This window comes from Ambystoma mexicanum, chromosome 1p (assembly GCF_040938575.1).
Source record: "Ambystoma mexicanum isolate Mex_15411 chromosome 1p, UKY_AmexF1_1, whole genome shotgun sequence".
NCBI lineage: Eukaryota > Metazoa > Chordata > Amphibia > Caudata > Ambystomatidae > Ambystoma > Ambystoma mexicanum.
In genome coordinates this window covers 1,003,191,119-1,003,214,364 of record NC_090921.1, presented here as the reverse complement: position 1 = coordinate 1,003,214,364, position 23,246 = coordinate 1,003,191,119, and the positions used below count along the sequence as shown (strand labels likewise).

General features: G+C 48.1%; 1 protein-coding gene across 3 annotated transcripts in view; it reads left to right on the top strand.

The window, feature by feature from the left end:
* IL34 (interleukin 34) overlaps positions 1–23,246 on the top strand; it is a 353,106-nt gene that overhangs the window by 147,704 nt on the left and 182,156 nt on the right. For all 3 annotated transcript variants that reach the window (XM_069654917.1, XM_069654923.1, XM_069654908.1), the window contains exon 2: positions 9,887–9,999. In XM_069654917.1, the coding sequence (XP_069511018.1) occupies positions 9,887–9,999 (113 nt within the window). The remainder of the gene's footprint in view (positions 1–9,886; positions 10,000–23,246) is intronic.

Here is a 23,246-nt window from a genome sequence, read left to right as displayed (position 1 = left end):
GGAGGACTGTGCCATGGTGGTGCTAGTGCAAGGGCCTCTATGCCACCCATCTAAACTGACATTTACATTAACGACAGACAGCACAGAAAACCGCCTTTAACTGAATGTAGGGGGTGGTGGTTCGTACCCATACATGATCACATTTAGTAAAAACGGCATTGGCTCCTTGTGAAGGTCCAGAGGTTTTTGTCTGCAAGATTGGAAAATACGCACTAGTGCCGTAATTGAACAATGTTATGTCACATGGAATTTGTAAAGTGCAACTCTGCGATTTATACCACCCTGTGGTGCTCATCTGGAGAACTAATCACCTTGCTTCAGAAGTGACCCGAAGCACCGCCTGCTCCCTTAGATTAGCCTCCTCTGTCTGTTTCATGGCGAGTTTTGCAGCCATTATGAGATAGGTCTCTCCCCACCAACATCGAGATGGTTTGTTCCATACGAGTCTGCAATTTATCAATATTACCACTCACAAGGCCGAAAGGCACCACTCTCTCCCCAACCCCACACATTGGCAACATTACACAACTTAACATAACAACCATCCACAAGTTTCCAGCCATCTCCGACGTGAACGGCAGAGGAAGTCAAGATGGACTCTCATATCTGCAGGATCTGAATATTGCAATCAGCCGGTGGACGGCTACAGTGTCAGCGCTGCCTTGAAAAGATCCCATGCAATGCTATTTGCAAATGTGCATCCATTTGAGCTAGGAATATTATGCAATTATGGTCTGCAGCAGACCCCTACTTGTGCATTGTGTACCCCAGCCGCAGAATGACACACTGCTTGTGCATGCTAACCAGGGGTATCCTCTGTGGAATCAGTGGCGTGGACTGTAGAGGGAATGTGGGGGTATCCTCTGTGGGTTAAGTGGGGTGTAATGTAGAGGGAATGTGGGGGTATCCTCTGTGGGCTTAGTGGCGTGGACTGTAGAGGGAATGTGGGGGTATCCTCTATGGGCTTAGTGGCGTCTACTGTAGAGGGAATGTGGGGGTATCCTCTGTGGAATCAGTGGCGTGTACTGTAGAGGGAATGTGGCGGTATCCTCCGTGTGTTAAATGACGTGTACTGTAGAGGGGATGTGGGGGTATCCTCTGTGGGCTTAGTGGCGTGGACTGTAGAGGGAATGTGGGGGTATCCTCTGTGGGCTTAGTGGCGTGGACTGTAGAGGGAATGTGGGGGTATCCTCTGTGGGTTCAGTGGCGTCTACTGTAGAGGGAATGTGGGGGTACCCTCTGTGTGTTAAATGACGTGTACTGTAGAGGGAATATGGGGTATTCTCTGTGGGCTTAGTGGCGTGGACTGTAGAGGGAATGTGCAGGTATTCTCTGTGGGTTCAGTGGTGTGTACTGTAGAGTGAATGTGGGGGTATCCTCCGTGTGTTAAATGACGTGTACTGTAGAGGGAATATGGGGTATCCTCTGTGGGCTTAGTGGCGTGGACTGTAGAGGGAATGTGCGGGTATTCTCTGTGGGTTCAGTGGTGTGTACTGTACAGAGAATGTGGGGACATCCTCTGTGGGTTCAGTGGGGTGTACTGTAGAGGGGATGTGGGGGTATCCTCTGTGGGTTCAGTAGCGTGTACCTTAGAGGGAATGTGGGGGTATCCTCTGTGTGTTCAGTGGGGTGTACTGTAGAGGGAATATGGGGGGTATCCTCTGTAGGTTCAGTATCGTGTACTGTAGAGGGAATGTGGGGACATCCTCTGTGGGTTCAGTGGCGTGTACCTTAGAGGAAATGTGGGGGTATCATCTGTGGGTTCAGTGGGGTGTATTACAGAGGGAATATGGGGTACCCTCTGTTGGCCTAGTGGCGTCTACTGTAGAGGGAATGTGGGGGTATCCTCTGTGGAATCAGTGGCATGTACTGTAGAGGGAATGGGGGGGTCCTCTGTGGGTTCAATGGAGTCTACTGTAGAGGGAATGTGGGGGTATCCTCTGTGGGCTTAGTGGCGTGGACTGTAGAGGGAATGTGGGGGTATCCTCTGTGGGTTCAGTGGCGTCTACTGTAGAGGGAATGTGGGGGTATCCTCCGTGTGTTAAATGACGTGTACTGTAGAGGGGATGTGGGGGTATCCTCTGTGGGCTTAGTGGCGTGGACTGTAGAGGGAATGTGGGGGTATCCTCTGTGGAATCAGTGGCGTGGACTGTAGAGGGAATGTGGGGGTATCCTCTGTGGGTTAAGTGGGGTGTAATGTAGAGGGAATGTGGGGGTATCCTCTGTGGGCTTAGTGGTGTCTACTGTAGAGGGAATGTGGGGGTATCCTCTGTGGAATCAGTGGCGTGTACTGTAGAGGGAATGTGGGGGTATCCTCCATGTGTTAAATGACGTGTACTGTAGAGGGGATGTGGGGGTATCCTCTGTGGGCTTAGTGGCGTGGACTGTAGAGGGAATGTGGGGGTATCCTCTGTGGGCTTAGTGGCGTGGACTGTAGAGGGAATGTGGGGGTATCCTCTGTGGGTTCAGTGGCGTCTACTGAAGAGGGAATGTGGGGGTATCCTCCGTGTGTTAAATGGCGTGTACTGTAGAGGGAATATGGGGTATTCTCTGTGGGCTTAGTGGCGTGGACTGTAGAGGGAATGTGCAGGTATTCTCTGTGGGTTCAGTGGTGTGTACTGTAGAGTGAATGTGGGGGTATCCTCCGTGTGTTAAATGGCGTATACTGTAGAGGGAATATGGGGTATCCTCTGTGGGCTTAGTGGCGTGGACTGTAGAGGGAATGTGCGGGTATTCTCTGTGGGTTCAGTGGTGTGTACTGTACAGAGAATGTGGGGACATCCTCTGTGGGTTCAGTGGGGTGTACTGTAGAGGGGATATGGGGGTATCCTCTGTGGGTTCAGTAGCGTGTACCTTAGAGGGAATGTGGGGGCATCCTCTGTGTGTTCAGTGGGGTGTACTGTAGAGGGAATGTGGGGGTATCCTCCGTGTGTTAAATGACGTGTACTCTAGAGGGAATGTGGAGACATCCTCTGTGAGTTCAGTGGGGTGTACTGTTGAGGGAACATGGGGTACCCTCTGTGGGTTCAGTGGGGTGTACTGTAGAGGGAATATGGGGGTATCCTCTGTAGGTTCAGTTGCATGTACTGTAGAGGGAATGTGGGGACATCCTCTGTGGGTTCAGTGGCGTGTACCTTAGAGGAAATGTGGGGGTATCCTCTGTGGGTTCAGTGGGGTGTATTACAAAGGGAATGTGGGGTACCCTCTGTTGGCTTAGTGGCGTCTACTGTAGAGGGAATGTGGGGATATCCTCTGTGGAATCAGTGGCGTGTACTGTAGAGGGAATGGGGGGTCCTCTGCGGGTTCAATGGAGTCTACTGTAGAGGGAATGTGGGGGTATCCTCTGTGGGCTTAGTGGAGTGGACTGTAGAGGGAATGTGGGGGTATCCTCTGTGGGCTTAGTGGCGTCTACTGTAGAGGGAATGTGGGGGTATCCTCTGTGGAATCAGTGGCGTGTACTGTAGAGGGAATGTGGGGGTATCCTCCGTGTGTTAAATGACGTGTACTGTAGAGGGGATGTGGGGGGTATCCTCTGTGGGCTTAGTGGCGTGGACTGTAGAGGGAATGTGGGGGTATCCTCTGTGGGCTTAGTGGCGTGGACTGTAGAGGGAATGTGGGGGTATCCTCTGTGGGTTCAGTGGCGTCTACTGTAGAGGGAATGTGGGGGTACCCTCTGTGTGTTAAATGACGTGTACTGTAGAGGGAATATGGGGTTTTCTCTGTGGGCTTAGTGGCGTGGACTGTAGAGGGAATGTGCAGGTATTCTCTGTGGGTTCAGTGGTGTGTACTGTAGAGTGAATGTGGGGGTATCCTCCGTGTGTTAAATGACGTGTACTGTAGAGGGAATATGGGGTATCCTCTGTGGGCTTAGTGGCGTGGACTGTAGAGGGAATGTGCGGGTATTCTCTGTGGGTTCAGTGGTGTGTACTGTACAGAGAATGTGGGGACATCCTCTGTGGGTTCAGTGGGGTGTACTGTAGAGGGGATGTGGGGGTATCCTCTGTGGGTTCAGTAGCGTGTACCTTAGAGGGAATGTGGGGGTATCCTCTGTGTGTTCAGTGGGGTGTACTGTAGAGGGAATATGGGGGGTATCCTCTGTAGGTTCAGTATCGTGTACTGTAGAGGGAATGTGGGGACATCCTCTGTGGGTTCAGTGGCGTGTTCCTTAGAGGAAATGTGGGTGTATCCTCTGTGAGTTCAGTGGGGTGTATTACAGAGGGAATGTGGGGTACCCTCTGTTGGCTTAGTGGCGTCTACTGTAGAGGGAATGTGGGGGTATCCTCTGTGGAATCAGTGGCGTGTACTGTAGAGGGAATGGGGGGTCCTCTGTGGGTTCAATGGAGTCTACTGTAGAGGGAATGTGGGGGTATCCTCTGTGGGCTTAGTGGCGTGGACTGTAGAGGGAATGTGGGGGTATCCTCTGTGGGTTCAGTGGCGTCTACTGTAGAGGGAATGTGGGGGTATCCTCCGTGTGTTAAATGACGTGTACTGTAGAGGGGATGTGGGGGTATCCTCTGTGGGCTTAGTGGCGTGGACTGTAGAGGGAATGTGGGGGTATCCTCTGTGGAATCAGTGGCGTGGACTGTAGAGGGAATGTGGGGGTATCCTCTGTGGGTTAAGTGGGGTGTAATGTAGAGGGAATGTGGGGGTATCCTCTGTGGGCTTAGTGGTGTCTACTGTAGAGGGAATGTGGGGGTATCCTCTGTGGAATCAGTGGCGTGTACTGTAGAGGGAATGTGGGGGTATCCTCCATGTGTTAAATGACGTGTACTGTAGAGGGGATGTGGGGGTATCCTCTGTGGGCTTAGTGGCGTGGACTGTAGAGGGAATGTGGGGGTATCCTCTGTGGGCTTAGTGGCGTGGACTGTAGAGGGAATGTGGGGGTATCCTCTGTGGGTTCAGTGGCGTCTACTGAAGAGGGAATGTGGGGGTATCCGTGTGTTAAATGGCGTGTACTGTAGAGGGAATATGGGGTATTCTCTGTGGGCTTAGTGGCGTGGACTGTAGAGGGAATGTGCAGGTATTCTCTGTGGGTTCAGTGGTGTGTACTGTACACAGAATGTGGGGACATCCTCTGTGGGTTCAGTGGGGTGTACTGTAGAGGGGATATGGGGGTATCCTCTGTGGGTTCAGTAGCGTGTACCTTAGAGGGAATGTGGGGGTATCCTCTGTGTGTTCAGTGGGGTGTACTGTAGAGGGAATGTGGGGGTATCCTCCGTGTGTTAAATGACGTGTACTCTAGAGGGAATGTGGAGACATCCTCTGTGGGTTCAGTGGGGTGTACTGTTGAGGGAACATGGGGTACCCTCTGTGGGTTCAATGGGGTGTACTGTAAAGGGAATATGGGGGGTATCCTCTGTAGGTTCAGTTGCATGTACTGTAGAGGGAATGTGGGGACATCCTCTGTGGGTTCAGTGGCGTGTACCTTAGAGGAAATGTGGGGGTATCCTCTGTGGGTTCAGTGGGGTGTATTACAAAGGGAATGTGGGGTACCCTCTGTTGGCTTAGTGGCGTCTACTGTAGAGGGAATGTGGGGGTATCCTCTGTGGAATCAGTGGCGTGTACTGTAGAGGGAATGGGGGGTCCTCTGCGGGTTCAATGGAGTCTACTGTAGAGGGAATGTGGGGGTATCCTCTGTGGGCTTAGTGGCGTGGACTGTAGAGGGAATGTGGGGGTATCCTCTGTGGGTTCAGTGGCGTCTACTGTAGAGGGAATGTGGGGGTATCCTCCGTGTGTTAAATGACGTGTACTGTAGAGGGGTTGTGGGGGTATCCTCTGTGGGCTTAGTGGCGTGGACTGTAGAGGGAATGTGGGGGTATCCTCTGTGGGCTTAGTGGCATGGACTGTAGAGGGAATGTGGGGGTATCCTCTGTGGGTTCAGTGGTGTCTACTGTAGAGGGAATGTGGGGGTATCCTCCGTGTGTTAAATGACGTGTACTGTAGAGGGAATATGGGGTATTCTCTGTGGGCTTAGTGGCGTGGACTGTAGAGGGAATGTGCAGGTATTCTCTGTGGGTTCAGTGGTGTGTACTGTAGAGGGAATGTGGGGGTATCCACCGTGTGTTAAATGACGTGTACTGTAGAGGGAATATGGGGTATCCTCTGTGGGCTTAGTGCCGTGGACTGTAGAGGGAATGTGCGGGTATTCTCTGTGGGTTCAGTGGTGTGTACTGTACAGAGAATGTGGGGACATCCTCTGTGGGTTCAGTGGGGTGTACTGTAGAGGGGATGTGGGGGTATCCTCTGTGGGTTCAGTAGCGTGTACCTTAGAGGGAATGTGGGGGTATCCTCTGTGTGTTCAGTGGGGTGTACTGTAGAGGGAATGTGGGGGTATCCTCCGTGTGTTAAATGACGTGTACTGTAGAGGGAATGTGGAGACATCCTCTGTGGGTTCAGTGGGGTGTACTGTTGAGGGAACATGGGGTACCATCTGTGGGTTCAGTGGGGTGTACTGTAGAGGGAATATGGGGGGTATCCTCTGTAGGTTCAGTTGCGTGTACTGTAGAGGGAATGTGGGGACATCCTCTGTGGGTTCAGTGGCGTGTACCTTAGAGGAAATGTGGGGGTATCCTCTGTGGGTTCAGTGGGGTGTATTACAGAGGGAATGTGGGGTACCCTCTGTTGGTTCAGTGGTGTGTACTGTAGAGGGAATTTGGGGTTATCCTCTGTGGGTTAAGTGGGGTGTAATGTAGAGGGAATGTGGGGGTATCCTCTGTGGGTTCAGTGGCGTGTACTGAAGAGGGAATGTGGGGGTATCCTGTGTGGTTTCAGTTGCGTGTACTGAAGAGGGAATGTGGGGGTATCCTCCGTGTGTTAAATGACGTGTACTGTAGAGGGGTTGTGGGGGTATCCTCTGTGGGCTTAGTGGCGTGGACTGTAGAGGGAATGTGGGGGTATCCTCTGTGGAATCAGTGGCGTGTACTGTAGAGGGAATGGGGGGTCCTCTGCGGGTTCAATGGAGTCTACTGTAGAGGGAATGTGGGGGTATCCTCTGTGGGCTTAGTGGCGTGGACTGTAGAGGGAATGTGGGGGTATCCTCTGTGGGTTCAGTGGCGTCTACTGTAGAGGGAATGTGGGGGTATCCTCCGTGTGTTAAATGACGTGCACTGTAGAGGGGTTGTGGGGGTATCCTCTGTGGGCTTAGTGGCGTGGACTGTAGAGGGAATGTGGGGGTATCCTCTGTGGGCTTAGTGGCGTGGACTGTAGAGGGAATGTGGGGGTATCCTCTGTGGGTTCAGTGGTGTCTACTGTAGAGGGAATGTGGGGGTATCCTCTGTGTGTTAAATGACGTGTACTGTAGAGGGAATATGGGGTATTCTCTGTGGGCTTAGTGGCGTGGACTGTAGAGGGAATGTGCAGGTATTCTCTGTGGGTTCAGTGGTGTGTACTGTAGAGGGAATGTGGGGGTATCCACCGTGTGTTAAATGACGTGTACTGTAGAGGGAATATGGGGTATCCTCTGTGGGCTTAGTGCCGTGGACTGTAGAGGGAATGTGCGGGTATTCTCTGTGGGTTCAGTGGTGTGTACTGTACAGAGAATGTGGGGACATCCTCTGTGGGTTCAGTGGGGTGTACTGTAGAGGGGATGTGGGGGTATCCTCTGTGGGTTCAGTAGCGTGTACCTTAGAGGGAATGTGGGGGTATCCTCTGTGTGTTCAGTGGGGTGTACTGTAGAGGGAATGTGGGGGTATCCTCCGTGTGTTAAATGACGTGTACTGTAGAGGGAATGTGGAGACATCCTCTGTGGGTTCAGTGGGGTGTACTGTTGAGGGAACATGGGGTACCATCTGTGGGTTCAGTGGGGTGTACTGTAGAGGGAATATGGGGGGTATCCTCTGTAGGTTCAGTTGCGTGTACTGTAGAGGGAATGTGGGGACATCCTCTGTGGGTTCAGTGGCGTGTACCTTAGAGGAAATGTGGGGGTATCCTCTGTGGGTTCAGTGGGGTGTATTACAGAGGGAATGTGGGGTACCCTCTGTTGGTTCAGTGGTGTGTACTGTAGAGGGAATTTGGGGTTATCCTCTGTGGGTTCAGTGGTGTGTACTGTACAGAGAATGTGGGGACATCCTCTGTGGGTTCAGTGGGGTGTACTGTAGAGGGGATGTGGGGGTATCTTCTGTGGGTTCAGTAGCGTGTACCTTAGAGGGAATGTGGGGGTATCCTCTGTGTGTTCAGTGGGGTGTACTGTAGGGGGAATGTGGGGGTATCCTCCGTGTGTTAAATGACGTGTACTGTAGAGGGAATGTGGAGACATCCTCTGTGGGTTCAGTGGGGTGTACTGTTGAGGGAACATGGGGTACCATCTGTGGGTTCAGTGGGGTGTACTGTAGAGGGAATATGGGGGGTATCCTCTGTAGGTTCAGTTGCGTGTACTGTAGAGGGAATGTGGGGACATCCTCTGTGGGTTCAGTGGCGTGTACCTTAGAGGAAATGTGGGGGTATCCTCTGTGGGTTCAGTGGGGTGTATTACAGAGGGAATGTGGGGTACCCTCTGTTGGTTCAGTGGTGTGTACTGTAGAGGGAATTTGGGGTTATCCTCTGTGGGTTAAGTGGGGTGTAATGTAGAGGGAATGTGGGGGTATCCTCTGTGGGTTCAGTGGCGTGTACTGAAGAGGGAATGTGGGGGTATCCTCTGTGGTTTCAGTTGCGTGTACTGAAGAGGGAATGTGGGGGTATCCTCTGTGGGTTCGGTGGGGTGTACTGTAGAGGTAATGTGGGGACATCCTCTGTGGGTTCAGTGGCGTGTACTGAAGAGGGAATGTGGGGGTATCCTCTGTGGGTTCAGTGGGGTGTACTGTAGAGGGAATGTGGCGACATCCTCTGTGGGTTCAGTGGCGTGTACCTTAGAGGGAATGTGGGGGTATCCTCTGTGGGTTCAATGGGGTGTACTACAGAGGGAATGTGGGGTACCCTCTGTGGGTTCAGTGGTGTGTACTGTAGAGGGAATTTGGGGCTATCCTCTGTGGGTTAAGTGGGGTGTAATGTAGAGGGAATGTGGGGGTATCCTCTGTGGGTTCAGTGGCGTGTACTGTAGAGGGAATTTGGGGTTATCCTCTGTGGGTTAAGTGGGGTGTAATGTTGAGGGAATGTGGGGGTATCCTCTGTGGGTTCAGTGGCGTGTACTGAAGAGGGAATATGGGGGTATCCTCTATGGACTCAGTGACGTGTACTGTAGAGGGAATGTGGGGGTATCCTCTGTGGGTTCAGTGGCGTGTACCTTAGAGGGAATGTGGGGGTATCCTCTGTGGGTTCAGTGGGGTGTACTACAGAGGGAATGTGGGGTACCCTCTGTGGGTTCAGTGGGGTGTACTGTAGAGGCATTGTGGGGTATCCTCTGTGGATTCAGTGGCGTGTACTGTAGAGGGAATTTGGGGGTATCCTTTGTGGGTTAAGTGGGGTGTAATGTAGAGGGAATGTGGGGGTATCCTCTGTGGGTTCAGTTGCGTGTACTGTAGAGGGAATGTGGGGACATCCTCTGTGGGTTCAGTGGCGTGTAACATTTCCACATGCAGGAGATGTCCAGTACCCAGAAGGGTCTGCATGATTCCACTGCTGACAAACTTGTAATCAGGCCCATGGGCTCTTAAAACCTCTGCGACCAGCAAGGTGAGGTTCTGGACGCATATTTCCCTGCACCAATTATAACACAGAGTGTTCTAAGGCTGAGGTGATGTTAGTGAGGGCAAGGGGTGAACTGTGGCATACGGACATTTCAATAGTGAAATAGTCTGGGTGAAATCAGCTAATGGGTGGCAACGATCAGCATGGCTGGGTAACGGACAAGAGCTAATGGGATACTCCAGGCAACATGCAGATGTAGGCTGGGGTTGCAACCCCATTGAGGGTATCTTGGTTCTGTCATTGACGCTGCCATTTTCTCCAACAGGTGTCATTACAGAGGTGGTTGTCATTTTCAGAGTGGAGGCAGTTGCCAAGGAATGCGATGTTCCACGATATCTTCATGCAAAGCTCCAGTACGAGAATCGGGTGACCTTCATGGTAAGATGCTTATGAGTCACTAACACAGTAGGCTTGCTACATTACTCTGTAAACACTGATAACATGCACTGTTCTATGGTACCCGTCTAAAACCCCCTTTCAATATCAACAATAATCTTCCCACGACATAACCAGTCCTTGACTCTACTCAAGACTATATGGTAACCCACAGAACAAGAGCATGATCTTAAAATAGCGTTATGTATTGCCAGAATCAAATGATAGCCATCGCATCAAAAGCTGATGTCCTTCTGCCTCTCTCCATATGGTACAACTCACTTCAAGTCACACCAAGAGGAGGATTCCTATACCCGTCTGAATAACATACGACTGAGGTCAGATCTATCACATTAAAAGGGGTGCTCCATTCTTCTATTTGATTGTGGATGATATCTGAAAGAGAAGTGTACTCACAGTGTTAAGCAGTGGTTATTTTCAAGAATCATGATATGACCGAGGATCCAAATAAAAAATATGCGTGTAGGTAATACTAGATCTGAAATACCTCTCCAGAAAGTAATTGTAAATTCCTTTTTAAGAGTACATTACGGTTTTCATGTGCATGAAAGCAGCAGAATAAAACATCTTTTGGGCAAGCCCCTAGAATGGATCATAGATCTGACTTCACAGCAATTGTCTAGACTCTTCCTCCATGTCATACTCGGTTATTGGGGAGTAGAAAGGATGGAGTTGGTGAAAAGATGAATTCCTTAATCTGCTGGTCCCCAACCTTCTAGTTTATATCTGTGGGAAGTCTTTTAGCTTCACCATGCCAGCAAGAATCGTTTCTATAATCTCCACTTGCCAATGCACGATTGCCCTCGCTGCATACAGAAGGCGGCACATTCTCAGCTAAGTTTCCCCTTTCTTCACAAAGATACTCATATGAGTTACACTCACACTTTGATGTCTGTGTTGTCCTTTTCTGGTTCTGGCCTTACTCATCTGGGTCCACTTATTTCTCATTTCTCCATGGTTCCATCAATATTTTGGCCTTGACCTCGTTTCTGGAAAATGTGGGTTCCTTTCCCATAGGTTACTTTAAGGTTTGCAGAGAAGTGCGTTACCGCTGTGACTTCATAGCCCCTGAATGCTTGTTTCAGTGGCTACTTGGGAAAAGATGTCCGTTTCTGTTTTCACACCTTCCCTAGCATCAGACTACTCTTAATTGTGTCTCTTAGTAGGTGGTCCCGTTTTTTGTGGTGGACTCTTCCACTTAGACTCAATTCTTAAGCAGCAACAATCTCAACTTTCATGTTTGCCTGTCCCTGGTCCTCGAATGCTTGCATCGAATTGCAATGGAACTCATTTAGAATCCCTATGAAGGTGACTCTCTAGTCTAGTAGGTCTCAGTTCTTTCTGTACGGCCCTCCAATGCTTTACTCTCCCGTAAAAGTGAAGCATTGAGAGCCCTCAATTCTTTAATGTTCTATGTCACTTTCAGGGAACTTACGTGCAGTATCTTTGAAACTGCTTAATTCAATGTATTTAATATAGTCGGTTCTAGACGCAGCCCGCTCCCTATGTTCCATGGTTGGTCTCTTTTTGGGGGCAAGACTAATCAGACTAGCTCAGCTTTTCGCTTGGGTATTTTAGAATACTCCAATTTCATTTGGGGGTGGGGGGGGTTATTGTCACTGCTGCTGCAGTGTTCAAGCCATTACACTCTGGATCTTATGCATAACTTCTGGTCCTGCGAAATTCGTGGTCTGCTTCTAGTCAGCCACATAATGGCTGCCTACCGAGAAACGTCACCTCTCTCCGAAGGCTCCGGCACCAGCCACAGCACCAATGGGCTTACTCCATTCCCAAAGATTGTAAGCGGAAGAGCAGGGGTCGGATTATTTGGGATTTGTGGCCATAAGGCACCTACCACAAATCCATAATTTAGCAGATGCACATTTCACGAGTGTGTGGAAAGCTGTGACAACATCATGCAATCAGAGAGCGCATGGGTGGATTGCCACCAATGCACAAGGCTGATTGCGTGCATTCGATCCATCAATCAGCTTCGGTCATGCGTGGCAAGGAGCAACTTGCGCATCCTGATCACCTGATGTCCCAGGAACTAGTCACTTGGGCACATGTTCCTGATAAGAATGGGTTTGGGGGGGGCGTCCAGAGGTGCCCGGCCTACAAACCTCCCATTACCTGCTTCAGAAGAAAAGACTTCTCCATCTGCGGCATAACCTATGGAACAAACTGCTCCATGCCACAGGCCCGCTTCTCCTGTCCATCATTTCTGGAAGGAACCGACAAACCTTCGCCTTATCCTGCGTACACACAATCCCTTATCATCCTCTCCTTTTCTTGTTTACCTCAACTCCCATACATATTGCAAACCACGATGTATGTAAACTTGTGATTAGCACAGACATTATGTGACTTGTGAAAACATCCGTCCAGCGTGCCTATGTAACCTGCTACTCACATATGTAAATCTTGTCCTGCGGGAAGCGATCCACTTCAATGTGGAGTTAGGCGAGAAATATATAAACATCCCTAAAAAAACAAACAAAAATAATGGAAAAACATCCCTATTTTAAAAATATTTCTTTTCCATAAACACATACTTCCCAATCTACTGGTACACCATTTTTTATTGTAATACAAACGTAATGTGAAACACTGAACACGCTCTCCTGATAGGATTTTTGCTTTTTCTATGTTATTACTTCAAATGTATATACATTCTGGTAAGTAGTTGTTCCTTCAGTCTCATATTAGTAGCAAACAGTGATATTGTTCAGTTGCAACAATACCATTTTACAGTAGTCAACTAGCTCGACTTACAATAACATGGTCGGAGGCAGTGTTACATCATTGGAGTTGAAAGTGAAAAGGGGTTGCTCGGTATTTCACTTCACCGGTGTCTGGAAGGGGGTGCCGGGGGACGAGGGGTGGCTTAGAATAATCCACTGGAGGGAAATCCCACCAAACTAAATTTCTAAGAGAAGTAAAAACAAAGGTGATGGTGAATCTAATTAAAGGGGACTTGGATTAAGTTTAAACATGACATGAAAAAATATATAGACTGGAAAAGCTCAGTGTTTTCATTGCTTGTCACTTTAAATGAAACGTGCCAGCTCTTGCTCTCATGTGACATTTGACAACTGTTATTGCATCCTAATAGGCTCATTAACAAGACACATTGATTTCAACTTCTACATTTGGTGATGTAACAATGATGACACAACTGAACATTTCTTTTGTGTACTGTCACTTGCACAGCAAAGACCAGGAAGGATGCCAAGACCACATTGCTTGCATTCTACCAGGTTCATTAGGGATTGTGCACACTGTGGGTAACCAAGGGTAACAGGAACTGCCCATACAGGATAACAGTAATAATAAGAGTCTGCATGGTCTTCTCCAGGTAAATGTTTCCCCCCCCCACTCTGCCTCTTGCATCAAAGGTCCAGTCAGTCCTACAGTGGCAGACTCGCAGGGTTCTTGAACCCTCAGGCACCTCAGATCTTAGAGCTCCTGGGTGTTTGCACCCCCTGCCCCTTCTCTGCTGTTGCTGGCTCACAGGTTTTTGGAGTTCTCTTCTTCCATTGGTTCTGGGTGCTGCCTTTCCAGTGTCCCACACACCAGGACTAACACTGTTACTAGTCTTCGCGAGCGGGCAAGTCCTTGGTTAATGATGCCCACTATTTCTTATCATTGGACCAGGTCCATTAAAAACGTCTCTTTGAGGCACCAAGGAGGATTGGGGGTATTATTATTTGATGAGCCTGCCAAGCTGCTGGGAATGATCAGTTAGGAGTCCTGGCCCTATTCGATTTCTGCCAGCGGGGTACGAATATTGGTGAGAAAAGAAGAAAGTCTAACTGTTGCCGTGCCACACAGCCATGCATATCACTGGTTGTATGGGACGAAGGTCAGGTGCCTGCCCCTCCTGTATGGGGGACAAACTACAACCAAAAACGTGATGGTGGAAGGTTTGGAATAAAACTGAACCACTGGCATTGCTCTGGGCAACCTTCCACATCACCGTTTTTTAGCCCGTCTGCGCCATTGCAAATGAGGTCCAGCCATATGCAAATCAGTCAGGTACTTAACCAATGGTAGCAGCCCAGCACGAACTGCTAGGCCAGGTGCCCTCTGCACGGAAACACAAGCAACCCCAGACATGTTTCAGCCTTGTTGGGCCTCCTCAGTGAGGTGCAGCTTGGTTCCCTATGGCGCTCTGAGCAAGGGACCCACATCTGGGCAAACCCTCTCTCACATAGGGAGACAAACTACAACCAAAAAAGTGATGGGTGGAAGGTTTGGAATAAATCTGAAGCACTGGCATTGCTGTGGGCAACCTTCCACACCCCTGTTTTTTAGTCTGTCTGCGCCATTTCAGTAGGGCTCCAGCCATATGCAAATCAGTCAGGTACTTCCACCAATGGTAGCAGCCCAGCTACTCCTCACTGATGAGGCCCAACAAGGCCGGAACATGTCTGGGGATGCTTATGGTCTGGTGCAGAAGGGATGTGACATAGCAGTTCGGGCTGGACTGCACTTTTTGGGGTGGGACCAACCTGATTTGCATATGGTCTTTCAACTTCTGAAATGACTTGGCAGGCGATGAACGATGGTCTGGGGGGTTGCCCAGAGCAATGTCAGAGGTTAAGATTCATTCTAAACTTTCCAGCCATCACCTCTTTTTTTTTGCTTCCTGTATGAGTGTCACAACTGTGTCATGAGTGTAATGACGCATCTACATTCACCCTATCGCAGGGCAACCAGGATATAAAGAGCCTTGGCGGATCTCATTCCTGAAGGATACAAAAAGGCCATGGACACCAGGGAAGTGCACAAAAGGAAATCAGATGTACGTGTTGTTCACAGGAGCCGGTATACTCCACAGGACAGAAGGTTTGGTTAGCTTCCAAATACTTACCCACTCGGCTCACAGTAACCAAACTGGGACCTAAGTAGTTTGTTCCTTTTACTATCCTGGCTCAGGTCAACCCTGCGCCTTACCGTCTTCGTCTGCCTCCTTCTTGGAAGAGGATGCACCCTAGCTTCTATGTGTCTCTTCTGAAACACTTCACCCAAAGCCATTTTCCCACTGAGTCATTACCTCTCCCTCCTCTGATTAACACCTGTTCTGGATCTGAGTACAAAGTGTAAGGCATATGTGATTCCAGGATACATTGGAGTCATCTCCAGTACCTGAATGATTCCATCCCGCTGATAAGTCTTGGGAACCTGCTAGTAATGTCTCTGCTCCTCGTCTTCACTGCCAATTCCATCGGTTTTATCCTGCTAAATCCGGACTTGCTGGCCTGAGGAGGGGAAATACATCATGGCACCGCACCACCGTGCCTGTCACCAGCTGTATGGGATGCAAGTCAGGTTCCTGCCCTTTCTGTATGGGAATCGCGCCAGCATCATTAGCGTAGTGATGCATCAATGCGTTTTTGATACACCTCTGAAACATTGTGGCGTCCCACAGGAACTGGCTTTACATCGTCAAGTCTCCCTGATGAACAAGGGAACAGGTAAGGATGATGGGTGATACTAACTTTGAGTGTCCTCAGTGAACTGGGGAAAAGAATGTAAAATCTCTTTCAGACATATGTAAAACTCTCCAGGCGTCAATAACATTCAATTCCTTGAGCATGTGTGTCATAGCTTGGCATTGCGGTAGTCTCTGGATGGAGGAAAAAGAATCTTGTCTATCTTTGGGTCGAGTGTAGTGTTAAAGGGCCCCCCATAATAAGAAAACCTGCCGCAAAGGCCGCTACATCAGAAGCCAGTTTTTGTATACAGACATCTTGGCCTTCATTGGGGCCATAGATTGAAGCCAATGCTACTATCCTCTCCCGTAACCTTACCAGCTCTACCTAAGTCCTCACCCTGGGTGACTTCAACATGGGCTACAATGATCCTGAAGACCATTCTGCCAGCACCATAGTCAACACTCTCTCGCAACTAGGTTCCGCGCAAAGAAGTATTGCACCTACACATTCTAAAGGCAGAACACTCGACTGGGTGGCTGATTACAACTGTCTAGCGAACATTACAAATATCTCACTACTAGCCTGGACCGACCACCACCTGGTCTCGTTCCTGCTCTCTACTGACAGACCCCCACCCATTATCAGGGCCCCGCCCACCCTCACTAGAAATAAGAAGAATATGACAGCTGAAAGACTCATCCCGAACCTACTCCCTACACTCAACACACTTCCAGACAACCTGGACCCAGAGACCCTGGTTGAAGAATATAACAAGATCATGGCCACTTCGCTGGACCTAATTGCCCCCTCAAACTGAGACCAAGTAAACCGAATACGCACCTAAACAAATGGTACACTCCATTCCTTAAACATTTAAGGCAGCAAAAAAGGAACTGTGAGGCCACTTGGAAAAAATCCCCTTTAGCCGTGAATAAACTCAAACTCTCCAAACTAGCCACACTCTACAAAAAAGAAATCTACCTGGCTAAACGAACCTCCTTTGACTCTCGCATATCCCAAGCGAAATTAAACATGAAGGAACTATTCTCCATCCTTAAGGAAGTTGAAACCCCCATAGTACTTCCGGACACCTGTACTAAAGACAAAAATTGGTGTTCAGAAATCCAAAGTGCCCTAGCCAACAAAATCGCAACCCTCCAAACCAAAATTTCCTGTAAAAAAGTGTCCCTCAAAAACACCAGATACGCCCACGCTCACAGATCTCCCTCACTTTAGCTTCTCTAAAGTTACAATTCTTGAAGTAGAAAAAATCATCCTGTCTCTGAAACCTTCCAACTGTCAGGGAGACCTGTGCCCGGTACTGCTCATTAAAGATGCCGCCCGCGACCTCTCCCCCTTCATCACGAAACTGATTAACACCTCCTTCACCACTGGCTCCATCACCACCAATCTGAAACAATCCTGGGTACTTCCACTATTAAAAAAACCCACACTTGACCCAGCCACACCCACTAACTACAGACGTATAACGACCGTTCCCTTCCTACTAAAAATCCTGGACAAGGTCGCCTATGTACAAATACAGAAATATTTGGAAGAACACCATCTATTAGGCTCAAGACAATCAGGGTTCCGCCCTCAACATGGAACCGAAACAGCCCTCATCGACTTGAAAGCCCAGATCGATACGCCCAGAGACAACGGCCAAGTTGCCCTACTGCTCCTCCTCAATCTGTCTGCAGATTTCGACCTGGTCGCTCACTCTGTCCTATGCACAAACCTCCACACATCAGCTCACTTCTCGGCTGAGGCCATCACCTGGATTACCTCTTTTCTCAACGGTAGAACCATGAGGGTCTTCTCACCTACTGCAGCCGCAGACCCTATACCCATCACCTGTGGCGTCCCGCAAGGCTCCTGTGTCTCCCCCACACTATACAACATATTTACCAAGCCCCTTTTCGATGATTTGGATCATCTCGGTATCACCTACACCAACTATGCAGATGATACCCAGATCCTCCTTCCGCTTTCTGGAGATTATGGAAAGGATTTTGCCTTGCTAAATAGGGTGTACATCATCATCCAGGCATGGATGGCCATACATGGACTACGCCTGAATCATGATAAAACTGAACTCATCATCCTAGGCACTACATCCACTTTAAAGAAACTTGGCCCTGCCTACAACTCCTTCACGATCAATGGTAACAACATCAAGGTGGGACAAGAGGTCAAAACTCTGTGCTTTTACCTGGACTCTAATTTCTCCTTCAGAAAACAGGTGAGCTCCCTGGCCTCCTCCACGGCATATACGTGTAAATTAATCCGCACAGCTAAACTATTTCTGTCTGACACTAGCTGCCTAACCCTCGCTAGAGCCCTTATACTGTCCCGCCTAGACTATTGTAACGCCTTCTATCTGGGATCATCCAAGGCTACCACTAGTAAATTACAAACTCTCCAGAATAATGCCCTTAGAGCGGCTTTGGGCATCTCCAGAAGAGAGCATATCTCAGGACTTAGTGAACAGAGCAACTGGCTATCTATCAACAACAAAATTCTCTTAAAAACCGCATCGCTCACTCACAAATCCCTTAGTAATGCTGCCCCTACCTACCTGATAAATAGATTCCACAGACAACCCTCCCTGAGACCCACCAGAACTGCATACAAAGACTGCCTTTCTGTCCCTAACTTTAAATGTGCCACCATAGGGGGTAACAGCTTCCCAGTGAAAGCAGCCTAACTGTGCAACTCCTTACAGCCAAATCTCAGAGCGGACCTGCCCTACCAGAACTTCCGATCCAATGTAGTTTCATGGCTGAAAACGTAGGCCGCCAAAGATACTTAAGCGCCAGGCTAGCCCCTTCTCGTGCTACCCACACACACTGTAACCTTGTGCGCTCACTTGTCTATATGTATATAATATCTATGTAATTATTTGTTGATATTTATATAATATCGGTGTACCTTCATGTCTCTCTGTATATTCTATGACTACTGTAACCAAGCTTCGCATATTCTTGTAAAGGCTGCGCCCTGATACCCTCGGGTACGCTTGCGCATTACAAATAATAAAACATAAAACAAATAATAAACACTTGGTGCCCGTGCAGGAGAACTGTAATCAATAGCTATCAGTCACCTGGATCATTCAGACAGGTCTGTTTCACAACAGGGACATCGCTGCCTACTAATAGAGCCACTGCCCATTTCTTAACCTTCTTTGAAGCAAATAATTGAGTTAGAAAATTAATATCCTTTATCGAAAGTAGATGAGTTTCTTGTCAAAGAATGTATGTGGCGGACAAATGGCCCAAACGGGACAGTATACTTTGTCGTTGTATAGGGGAGTTTAGACCCAACATTTTCCAAGTAGCAATGGCTGTAGTATTCGCAATTAACAGGTTACAAGCCAGTTTAGCCAGTTTAGCATCTATTTCATAAGTTGAAGTGTCCTCAGACATCAGCTAGTTCACACTGGAGGTAAGGATGAGGCAGAAGACTTGTTGTATAAAAGGAAACTTCTATTATTAAGTTACAGTTTAGATAAAGATAGTAAATAGGAGAGCAGTAGTGTTAGCATCCATCCAGATTAGCTCTCTCCTGTAAAGCCCCTTCTAGCAGCCTAAGATGGAACTTCCAAGTCTCTCAGGTTCCATTACATATATCCATTCCACTGGTGGGGACAGTCATTGTAGTAAATGGTGTACATAAATCGTCTCCTTTCATTCAAAATAACTCTTGTTGCCTCTCAGGCCTTGGAATGTAAATATATACAACACATTAACAACGAGAAAAAGGAGACACAATTGTAGAAACATAGTTAACCTTGTATGTGACTTAAGATATGCCACGAGATTGAGACCATTCGACCTAGAGTTCCCCCATGTGGAGCACGAAGGATAAATGCTTTAATGTTGAAACTTCAGAGAACAAGTTTATCTTGGGCTGTGCATAAAGTATGCGGTGTCATCAAGGCTGATGACTGATAAACTTCATTTAGAGAGGACTTTTCTTTCAAGTAAATTGAGTTTTCTTTGTTTTCCCAGCATCATTCCAATCATTAGGAGTTTTACCAGCTCTTCGAGGGCGAGGTGTAGCTCCTTGGGCTGTTGACAAAGAGGATGAATCTCCTGGGCTCACTAAGGATTTGGCCTTGCACGCTGTGGAAATTGACCAGTTTCGGTTTATAGAAGAAGCTGAATGAACAGGGGAAATCCGAGCAATATTCAATATTTATTTCTCTGAGCAATGAGGTGACTTCTTCAAAAGAACAACGTTTGGCCAGGGTCGAGATTACTAAGTCCTGAAAAACAAAGAGCGTGGCTGCCTTAAGAATCTCTTACTTCACATTGAAATAGTGAACTCTCGTTTATACCTCGGATAAGGCTTTTGTGCGCTCAGAAGAGGAATACAGGCCGTGTGGCCAGTCCAGAACAATGTGTTCTTCAACAGGGAGGGGTACTACATCGTTGGAGGCCATGAAGTAACTCTTCTAAATCTTGATCCCGGACGTGAATCGGATACCTCTTAGTCATATGTTGTTCCTCCAAGCCCTATTTTTGCTATCTTCTTGTTTCAGTTGTAACAGCTAGTGATATTCTCTAGTAGGCAATTCGGCCAGTTTATATGATCGTTCGCAAGCATTGTTCTCCATTTTATCAGTGCGTTTCTCGCCGGCCTTTGGAACCTTTGGATTTTTGCAGTGGGTGTGTTCAACGATGGGTCGGAGTCCGGACTGATATGAAGTTGTGCTTCAGTATGGATCTTGGTTCTTTTAGTTTTGTCCAGAGAGTATGTCCCCTGATTTGCCATTTCTAGTCTATTTAGCCATGATGCTGTAAAATATATGGGCAAAGTTGAATCACATCCACTGTTAGAGTTCTTAAATACGCAGGGAAAAAGTTAAAATAAGTTGAACAGCAAATTTGCAAGATGGAATCAGATCATCCAATGGGACAAGGAATTGAGACGATTCACTTGAGCAAGCTGGCTCTAATTGTAGATTCAGAAGATTTAGGCCAGGCAGTAAGCTCTAAGGTAATCTGTGTGAAGCCTACACACTTATCAAGGCCCGTGGCTCCTCTTCTGTGAACCTGTCTATGGCCCAGACACGTCACGCTCCCGTCTCCTGCACATGCAGAACTGGGTGCGGTGCCGTAGCAACTCTCACCAATGCATTCTCTGGCAGAGATGGCCGCAGCCTCCCCTCCCCCCCGTGTCTGGGGAGTGCCTTGGTTCCAAATAATCTGATGACCTGTGCCACTCCCCCTCCAAAGCCGTATTCGAGTATGCCTCCCCCACAAGCCGGGGGACTGGAGCAAGCACCAGGTCCTACTAGGGTGGCCAACTTTTCAAAATGGTTCTGCAAGACACTTTGGACGTGGTAGCGTACTAGAAGTGGGCTGGAGCACACAGGCTTTCATACGGTCTCATTCACGCCCCATCAGCTTTTTTGGTAACGTTAGTGGATGATGATATTTTAACACATGCACATAACAATAAAAAAAAAACTGCAGGGCCATTACAGATGCAGAAAACTCACCTACTAGAACTCTGCCCAGGCCCACTGGGGCAAAATACATGCAAACCTCCTAAATTGCATATGCGTTGAAACCAACAGAAGTGACTTCACAGAAAAGGGCATTGCAAGGAGCATCATAAGACATTACAAGAAGTTGCCCTAAGTAGGCTGAGTGGTGAATACCTGTGTGGTGTTAACCACATGAATGGCACTATTATTTTATAGAAAGCCACTCTAAGGTCTTTAGGCTTTTTGATATATTAACATAAGGTATGAACTGAATCACTTACAGAGGCTCCAGATAAGACACAGCGAGATTAAATGATTTGCCCGGGATCACATTTTAGTTTAATGGTGAAACCGAGATACGGACAAGTGAAGTAACTGAACCCTTCTATTCCCCGGTTTACCTCATATGAACATTTTGTAAGGTTTTGCTTGGGATTTCATGTGCTTAAATAATACTTTGTTTTTAGCAATGCCTTGAAAAGAACCCACTTCATATAGCCTTTCATAATAAACGAACTGTACACTATATAAATTGTCATAGAAATATGTTGAGAACTATTAGTATGGCTATAGTTTTATCCCCCACCCCCCATTCTGCATGGAAAGTCACAATTGCACCATGCACATAAATGGGAGCGTAAACAAATCCCCCTTGGGTTTTAAAACCATACTAATTATTTCATAAAGTGTGCAGCATTATGCACCCTTCTCACTTATCACCCCATTCACATGAGCAAAAGTCCCTGCTAATAGTCCTCCTCCCACACATCACTGTTTAATGGCTCCCATTATAATGCTCTATATTGACACAGAGCAATGGATCAGATCCCTGGGAGAGCTGCTGCGCTCCCCCGAGCTCCAACTTCCCCATTAAAGGGTGAGCACTGGAAAGGCCTAATTGACAGGTTGAGTCCCGCATCCTGCAGACCCTCTGTCAGGCCACCAAAGCAAAAGCATGACTTTAAGCGTCCCAGAGAGGGGGTCTGCAGAACATGGAACCCAAGCTGTCATTTCGAGACAGTTCTGCAGAAAACAGGATGGTTCGCCACCCTACCGGTTGTGGCCCAGTCCTACCTCACCTATACCAACACCCCACAGCTCATCGCCGGCTCCAGCCAGGATGCTCAGCAGGCACAATCAGGCACGGTGGTCAGCGCCATGCTCCAGCAGCCTATTGTATTCGAGGATCAGGGATCAGCGTAGCAGCCCCAACCAAAATCCGGACTCCCGCACCTGGCAGGAAGCTGCACAGTCAGTGTGGTCTCATGGATTAAGTGTGCCTGAGAAAGTATGTCAGTGCTCTAGTGGGGGAACAGAGAAGTTTCCGTCAGAGCAAAGGTAGTGTGCGGCCACCATGTTTTCCGCTTGGCCACGCTCCCCTGCTGCACCCCACTTACTGACATTTAAGTACCCTTTTTACCCGTTGTGCCATACCTGGAATGAGGCCCATTGGACTGGAAAGGCGAGGGGGCCTTATCTGATATTTTATGTCAGTGCTTGCATGGTGCTCCACAACAAAGAGAGACTTTGGTGCCTTTACAGTGCTGGTTGCGCTGTAATCCTCATTTACATGGTTACCAGACAGGTGTGTGACACCAACTGGTACTGATGCAGTTAAATCGAGCTGCTGTGTATTCTCAGGGCGCACTTCATGCTTCTGGTGCTTTCTCCTGTGACAGAGTGCGACCCAAACAGATGGAATACAAACATTACCTGCACCTTCACCCCACAAACTCTAGCCGATCCCTCCATGTTCTCTATAAATTCATCTACACTGACTGCTTGTCTAGCCTCTCCAACATCCTCCTGTTGTGGAACAGGAAATCTTATGGAATTGCTTTAAACCACCACCCTTAAAGCAATATTGCACTAGCAACTAAGAATCGCAAACTTTGCCATTATTTAATATGCTGCAAACTTTGTGAAATGCCAGTAAAAAGGTGCAAAATATAGTATTTTTAACCAAACCCGTCTGCCACTTGTAATTAGTGTGACTGACAAATCCATGTCAATTTCAGATATTCCAAGCCCCACATGTCACTTTCTTGAAGGAGCTCCCTTTGTGAGAGTTTTTGCAATTCAGAGGCACAATAAAGAAAATAGAAATGGAACTAGGTAGCTACCTATAACTACTTTGATTATGCGTAAATACCACACAATATACATATTTGTGCCACAATATTTCCTTTCTCTTGCTGCAAAATATGGAAATCAATTAACCAATATCCTGAGGGGGGCGGATTAGTGTAGTATCTGACTCTGCCATGCTTCTACTAACTCTGAAGGGT